This window comes from Chamaea fasciata, unplaced genomic scaffold, assembly GCF_029207755.1.
Source record: "Chamaea fasciata isolate MVZ Bird 193981 ecotype frontalis unplaced genomic scaffold, bChaFas1.0.hap1 SCAF_54, whole genome shotgun sequence".
Lineage (NCBI taxonomy): Eukaryota > Metazoa > Chordata > Aves > Passeriformes > Sylviidae > Chamaea > Chamaea fasciata.
In genome coordinates this window covers 671,941-679,881 of record NW_027094139.1, presented here as the reverse complement: position 1 = coordinate 679,881, position 7,941 = coordinate 671,941, and the positions used below count along the sequence as shown (strand labels likewise).

General features: G+C 50.4%; 1 protein-coding gene across 1 annotated transcript; it reads right to left on the bottom strand.

Annotated features, from left to right (window-relative positions):
- Positions 1–6,025: 6,025 nt before the first annotated feature.
- LOC136304158 (olfactory receptor 14J1-like) lies at positions 6,026–6,958 on the bottom strand. The gene has a single exon (XM_066207795.1). It carries the CDS (start codon positions 6,956–6,958, stop codon positions 6,026–6,028), a length of 933 nt encoding a protein of 310 aa, XP_066063892.1.
- Positions 6,959–7,941: the final 983 nt, after the last annotated feature.

Genomic DNA, 7,941 nt, shown 5'->3' with positions numbered 1-7,941 from the left:
AAAAGACATCTTTTCCCAGATGAGAATTAGACTGTCTAAGTTCTTTGTTTGTATCCCAGAATTGCATTTGTTGTCATACCTAATAGAATTTATAATCATGGCTCTTGCTTTCAAGGGTGCACTGGTGTATGTGCAGGTGGGGAAATTATTACCTAGAAATATCAGAAGTAATTGATGAAAATTTGAACCTCTAAGCTTAAAGAATTTTAAGACTTTTTTTTTTTTTTTCTTGTAGATGAAAAGAAAAAAGGTTTTCATTTCAGTGGAAATATTGAATTTTGTGGAGTTTGGGACTCAGAAGAAAATCTTGGTGCACTTAATTTTTGTTACATTTGGTATTTGTGTTGGCAGCCACGCTTGTGATGTTAGGAATAAGACAGAATTTTTATTATACACTGGAAATTTCTTTGAAATATATCTGTAGTGAAAATTGTTGCTGAAATCAAGAATGAATAAGCAACTTATTGCATTTGTCTGAAATTAATTCTTGGCTGCTGTAATTCTGCAGATTAATAGATATGTTTGAGAGTATTATGAGAACATAATGAACCTAAGATCCCAGTAGTAATAAAACAGTAGTTCTGTTTAAAGAATAATTGTATGGTTTATAGAGAGAGCCTGTTAATTTGAAAGATTGCATTTAGCTGTGTTCATTTCCCTGCTGGCTGAATCCAAACTGTGAGCATGAATTAGTCATCAATGTTTTGAAAGGGAAGAGTAATACTTAGTTTATTACTAAATGCTTTTGAATGTAGAATTAGATCTTCAAGCAGAGTGCCAAATTTTCAATCTAATGTGTAGTTCTTACTTGTAAAATCATATTTTGAAATAAGCTTGAGGAGCTTTGTTACTGTCACAGGCTCCACCAGAGCGCCAGGTTTTCTTGACTCAAACTTATTAAAGGACTGAGGACTATCTCAGTAGGATTTAGAGATCTACTCAGTTTTTCCATGTCCATCTTAATGTGTCTGTGAACCGTTCTCTAATTGCACTGGTTTGGAAAACTGGAGAATATACACAGTAGTAGAGTGTTGAAGGTGAAGGAAATCAAATTTTAATAACTGCACTGAAAATCCTTTCCTTTTAGTAACCAGTGTGTTGACTGGCTTTGCACGGTGAAAAAAGATTTTTCATTTTTTGCTCACAGGTTGAGATAAAAACTAAAGAGTATAAAAGGGCCAAATTAAGATGAAATAACTTCTTTTATTGAATCAAAAACCAGGGTTTTGTAGCTGAAAACTGGAAGCAGTTTAAAAACCTGTGATTTCAGCATAATAAGCGATAGCCTACAAATACTGGGAAGGTATTTCCAAAGATTTTGTAATACTTCTCATTCCTGCTTAAAACATTGAAGAAAACTTGTGTGGCCTCAGGAATGGTCTCCCGTGTCAGTGTCAGCAGATGTTTTCATACTCACATGACCCATCCAAGTTTCAGTTGTCTATGAAACAGGCTTAAAACAACCCTGGTGTGTCAGGATGCCCTGAGCCCTTCCTGTGACAGGGACAGCTTTGCTTCCGCAGCCCAGAAGAAAATGTGGTTGGCTGAAGGAGACACTGGGTCTGTGTTTGCTTATGAGTGCAAAAGTGATGAAATTAAAGGTAATGTGGGTATTAATATACTTAGTACTTATTTCTCACTTAAATAATGTGAAATGACATCCATGTGATAGGAATTTATTTTCTGATGCATAATGATATTTCCAGCATATAAACCTTAGCAGGACGAGATTCAACAGAATTTGATTTTTCTTTTCCATAAAACCAGTTTCTCAGGATTTTCAGGATCTCTGTTGGTCCTGCTCGGTGTGACATTGAGTCGCTTGGATGTGGTGACCAATTGGACAGATGCTCTTTCCTGCTGTGCTGGCCTCTGGTCTCTGTTTTGATGCATTAGACTGAGGGTGAGAGAATTAACTTAGTGCCAGAAGTTCATTTTGCATTTCTGATAACAGGGTTTTTTGAAATTTAGGGAAATCACCTGCACAGAACAAGTCGGTCGTCAGCAGGTACAGTGTCAACCAGTACAAGTCAGCAGGCACAGTCCACCGTGACTTGCCCATTGTTTCTGTTCAGGTTCTGATGTTCTGATATGGGTGCTGGGTTTTTCCATCGAACACACCTGCAGGCAGCACTTGGCCAACATCCCACCTCAGCCAGGCCAGAACTCCTGTATTGAGATTTTAAAGTCCCTTTTAGGGGTATCAGTCTCTGTCCTTGACGATGGTCATGAGGCAGATGAGGGATCTTCAGGCCGTCTCTTACAAGATCCCACTATCCAAGAGATACAAAAGGCAGCCCTGCTGGGGCTGTGCAGTCTGGCCTTCTGAGCCCTTTGTGGTCAGCTGCGTAACAACAACAACTGGAACAAGACAGGCAGCTCTGCAGTACAAGCAGACCAGCACTGATTTCTACAGTCCTTTGAAGAGATGCCTTGGCAGAAAACAAAGCACAGGGAGATGCATTCCCAGGAGAGGAGGGCATCTTCCCCACCTTGCAGCAGTTTCCCAAAGGAATGCCTTTCCCTTTGTAAACCCAAGCAGCTCATGCTCTAAACAACCCCAAGGGGCCTTCAGCAGCAGGACCCTCACCCTTGATGAGCAGGCTGAGCTGGAAGACGCCCTTGCCCGTGGCCCACGTGAAGAACCACACTGCTTCTCCTCCCCCTGACAGCAGGGATCAGTCCCTGCCATTGCACTCGCCCTCTCAGCCCCGCACACGTGCCCACCTTCCCGCAGCGGGCAAGGGCAGCAAGGACAGCAGTGCTCCTCAGGTGCCGGCGGGACACGGACAGCTGCCCAGAGGAGATGCTGACCCTCTGTGAGCCCAGCCCAGGCCGTGCAGGAGCCGGCCCAGAGCAGGGGCTGCTGCCTCGGGGCAGCTCCGCGCTGCAGCGGCCGGCCGGCAGCGGCACTCTCCCAGCTAAGGAAGGCTCCAGCCTCGGCGCTCACACCAGCCCTCAGGGCCAGGGCAGCCACCGCCACAAAGCTGCCAAAGCCCAGGCACCAGCACTGACAAGCAATGGCAAGAAGGCACGGCCACACCCAGCCCCTTCCAAGCTGGTGCCCCCACTGAGGACACAGCAGGATTGGCTTGGAGAGCAGACACACCCAGGTGCACGTCAGTGCCCTTTTGTGCCAACAGGTGATGGGAGGCAGAGAGTCAGCTGGGCTCTCTTCTCAGCCCCACCAGGTCTTATCTGAGGGCACAGGACGGGCAGCTGCTCTGGGCAAGAAGCAGCTTCAATGACTTGTGCTGTAGAATCACAAAGGGCTTGATGTGTTTTTCTAGAGACTGATCTGAGCAGGGCTTGGGCCAGTGGGTAGCATTCTAACAGTCATGGGAATGACTGGGAATCAGGTAGGAAAAAGTGCCATGGATCTGAGGAATATACAGCAGAGGGGCTGGAGGCTCACTCCTGAGAAATGCCTACAGTGCACTTTTATCTGATCATGCCCCAGGCCTATGTCTCTTGGATGTATCTTTCGAGGAACAAAACTAGGATATTAAATACAGATTGTAATAAAAGGATCTGTTTTTTTCATTGGGGGCACAAAAAAACCAGCACTTGCTCTCTGTTTTTGCTGTCACCTGATGTTCTTTCCAAAGAGTCCTCGCTGACAAATATATAATATTCTCATTAAAAAAACCTGTAGATGTAGTAGTGGTAAATAAGAACAGTCATCAAAATGACGCCACTAAGACGCGTGGGGTAGAAGAGCTCCTTCAAGATGGAGAAAAAATCTCTTCCCAAAAAAAATCCAGAAAAAACCCCAAACTAAAACCACAACCAAAAGAGAAAATGCCAGAACCAATCAATTTCCGTGAAGGTTTTTTTTGCTCGGATGGCGGATGAGAAGTCAGGAGTCTAAGGAGCATTTAGGAAGCTAACTATTCTATCCAGTTTGGCCACTAGCACACAGGACTTGCCCAGATCATTTGCTAGCTCACAGCCTTCTGCTGATGCAAGGACAACCCCTGCTTCTGCCTTTAGCAGATGGGGAAGCTCAGGCAAACCCCAGGCACGTCCAAGCTGCCCTCAGAGGCAGCGGGAACACCCAGAGCACTCTCTTGCTGCCTTTGAGCACAGCCTCTCCTGTGCGGAGCCCTAAATGCTCCTGGGACATCAGAGTGAGGAGGATCATTGGGTCCAGCTGTGCTGACACGTGCACACAATACACTGTCCCTCAGAGAAGAAAGACACAAGACATACTCAGGAGCTCCAGGGATTTGCCCATTTATTGCACTAATACTAAAATGCTGTTAAAGAGGGCATCATTTATTCAGGGCTGAGATCCAGCAGGGGATAACACCAAACCTTATGTGGATACGTGATTCTAAAAGTGTGGTTCTTACATACATTTGCTAAATGTGTATTACAAGTTACGCATTTTCATAAAACCCACCCCAAGCTCCCCGTTTCAGTCCGTGCTTATTCTATCACTGCACCCGTGAGCCAGATTTCTTCTTCTGTTGTTACCATCCCTGCTGGGAAAGCAGCCCCTCAATGCCTTGTGTCTCTGCTGAATTTTCACAGGCACAGAAAAAATTGAATTAACCCTTTTGGTTTCAAGCCCAAGGCTCGGTGTGGCCAGGCAGAGGCAGGCAGGACGCAGAGCTGTCAGCAAAGGGAGGGCCCAGCCAGGTGGGGCAGCCGGGGGGTGACGACAGCCTGCAGGGACAGAGGTGCAGGGCAGGGACACCGTGGGCCAGCCTGGGCTGCACAGGGCACAAGGATGGGCAGCAGCTGCAAGGCCCTGACAGAGCCAACTCCTGCAGCACCCTGGCCATGGCTGCTGGGCCTGGGCCTGGGGCCAGCAGGGGACAAGGGACCCTTGCAGCCCCGGGGCCTCATTGCCTCCTTGTCCCTGCTCAGCAGCCTGGCAGGGGCTGCCCCATGGTGCTGCCCTTGGCATTGCACATCTCCACATCCCAGTGGCCCTAGAAGAGCCCTGAGCACTGAGGGAGGGACAGGATCTGCCTTGCCAGGGGCTGGGGCTCAGGCCTTGGCCTTTTGGATTCATGGAACACATCCAGGTTTGCTCAGCACCAGAGACACCTTTGCTTTGTCTGTCCCTACTTGTCATCACTGCTTGCAGTGTTCTGCTCTAACTGGAACCTGGGGACACTTTCTCAGTCCTGTCCCCCAGTGAGACTCCTTTCAACTCTTAGAATCTTCAGTGTTTCAATTTCACTTTGAAATCTTGAGAAGCTTTTTGAGCACACTGTGAAGGGCTGAGTCTGATGCAAACAGCACCAAAGCCCCGAGAGGGTCACATTGAAGTCCTTGTGCCGTGTCTGTGCTGCTGAGCTGGGCCGGGCTCCTGGCACAGAGGCAGCTCCTGGCAGGGGCAGCGCTGCAGAGAGACAGCTCTGCCCAGGAGCAGCTCCTGTGCCCAGCCCAGCAGGGCTGGGGCACTGCCAGGGCACCTCAGGGACACGAGCAGGGCGCAGACAGAGCTCACAGGGGCTCAGCACTGGCAGGGGCTGTGTGCTGTCCCAGAGGGGGCTGTGCCACAGTGGCACCTCTGTGGCTGTGTCACAGAGCCACAGAGCGGCTGTGATGTCAGAAAGGGGCTGTGTGACAGCACAGAGAGGGTTGTGTGAGGTCACAGATTGGGCTATGACATCTCGGAGTTTGTTGTGTGAGGTCATCGAGCAGCTACAGCATCACGGACGGCAGCGTGTGACATTGCAGAGCAGGCTGTGACATCACGCTGTGGCTTTAAGATATCATAGAGTGGGGTGTGAGGTCGTAGAGTGTGCTGTGACATTACAGGGTGAGTGTATGACATTACTGAGGGGGTTGTGTGGCATCACTGAATGGGTTGTGACATCACAGAGCTAGCTGTGACTTCCCAGAAGGTGTCTGTGACATCAGAGAGTGGATTGTGACATCACAAAGCAGTAACACTAGAAAAAGAATAAGGAAACGTCCCAATGAAAAAATGGGCAAATAGGAAAATAATGTCCAAGATTACATTCTGAGTTACATTCTGAAGGTTCTGGAGCAGGAAAGAAGGAGTTTATTGCTTCTGAAAAGATCCAGGCATCATTTTCCGCAGGCCATCCTTGAGCTCCTGGTTCCTCAGGCTGTAGATGAGGGGGTTCAGGGCTGGAGGCACCAGCGAGTACAGAACTGACAGGGCCAGATCCAGGGCTGGGGAGGAGATGGAGGGGGGCTTCAGGTAGGCAAACACCGCAGTGCTGATTAACGGAGAGACCACGGCCAGGTGAGGGAGGCAGGTGGAAAAGGCTTTGTGCCGTCCCTGCTCAGAGGGGATCCTCAGCACGGCCCTGAAGATCTGCACAGAGGAGAAAACAACGAACACAAAACAACACAATCCTAAACAGATGGAAAATGCAATGAGTCCAACTTCCCTGAGGTAGTAGTTAGAGCAGGAGAGTTTGAGGATGTGTGGGATTTCACAGAAGAACTGGCCCAGGGCATTGTCCTGGCACAAGGGCAGGGAAAATGTATTGGCCGTGTGCAGCAGAGCATGGAGAAAGGCACTGTCCCAGGCAGCTGCTGCCATGTGGGCACAAACTCTGCTGCCCAGGAGGGTCCCGTAGTGCAGGGGTTTGCAGATGGACACGTAGCGGTCGTAGCACATGATGGTCAGGAGGAAATACTCTGCTGAGATGAAGAACAGAAAGAAAAAGAGCTGTGCAGCACATGCAGAGTAGGAGATGGTCCTGGTGTCCCAGAGGGAATTGTGCATGGCTTTGGGGACAGTGGTGCAGATGGAGCCCAGGTCGCTGAGGGCCAGGTTGAGCAGGAAGAAGAACATGGGGCTGTGCAGGTGGTGGCCGCAGGCTACGGCGCTGGTGACCAGGCCGTGGCCCAGGAGGGCAGCCAGGGAGATGCCCAGGAAGAGGCAGAAGTGCAGGAGCTGCAGCTGCCGCGTGTCTGCCAACGCCAGCGGGAGGAAGTGGCTGATGGAGCTGCTGTTGAACATTTCTTCACTCTGGCCATGGAGTCCTGTTGAAGGGGGACACAGTGTCAAGTCAGGGGAGACTTTGCTGAGCAATGTCCAAGGCCTTTCTCCCAGCCCTGCCCCTGCTGCTCTGTGCCACCCAATTTTCCTTTCTTTAGATCCCTTCCTTCAGCCCCATGCCTGGAGCTCTGCTGGGATCTCGCCCCGTTGCTCTGACCAGCAGGAGCTCTACCCATGGATACCGAGGGCGCAGCTCTTCCCTGCATCAGTGGGGTCATGGGAACAGGGACAGGGGCCAGTCCTGGGGTTGGCCTTCATAGCCCAAACTGCTCCTGAGGCAGAGGAGCTTGGCAGCATCTCGTGTCCCAGGGCTAAGGAACAGTGATGGCCAAAGGCATTTTGGGAGGGTTTCCTGCTGTGCCCAGGGAGATCAGCGAGAACTGTGCAGGGCAAGAGCATTGGCTGTAACTCAGTGAAGGGTGAGGGGAGCTGCCCTGTCCCCAGCTGCCCTTTCTGACACTGAAGGCAGTCACTGTGATCCCCTGAAAATCAGCCTGGCACAGCTGAGAGCAGAGGGAGCCACAGCAGAGCAAAGTGGCTCAGCCTTTCCCAGAGTCTCAGCCCCAATCCTGGGCAAGGACACTCCTGTCCCCCAGTGTCCCCTGGAGGCAGCTCACGGCTTGGATGGCATCGCGAGGACACACCAAGGGTCCTGTCCATGGCACTGCTGGAGGAGAGTCGGCTCATTCCCAGCCTCCAGCCTGCCCTGCCCAGAGCTCCCCAGGGCAGAGGGAGCTGGGACACCCCATTTGTGGTCTCTTGGCATGGGGATCTGTAAACAAATGAAATCATGGAATAGTTCAGTTTGGAGAGGAATTTCAATATCCCAGCACAGCTTGGTGGCACTTTCCCCCCAGGGCCTGCCCAGGGCTCTGCTGCCTGGAGCTGTTCCCTGCCTGCAGCTGCTTCCCTGTGCCCACGGCTGGGCCCTGCCAGTGCTGCCA

Coding starts and splice junctions, on each gene's coding strand:
- LOC136304158 (XM_066207795.1), bottom strand. CDS start 6,958: ATGTTCAACAGCAGCTCCATCAGCCACTTCCTCCCGCTGGCGTTGGCA.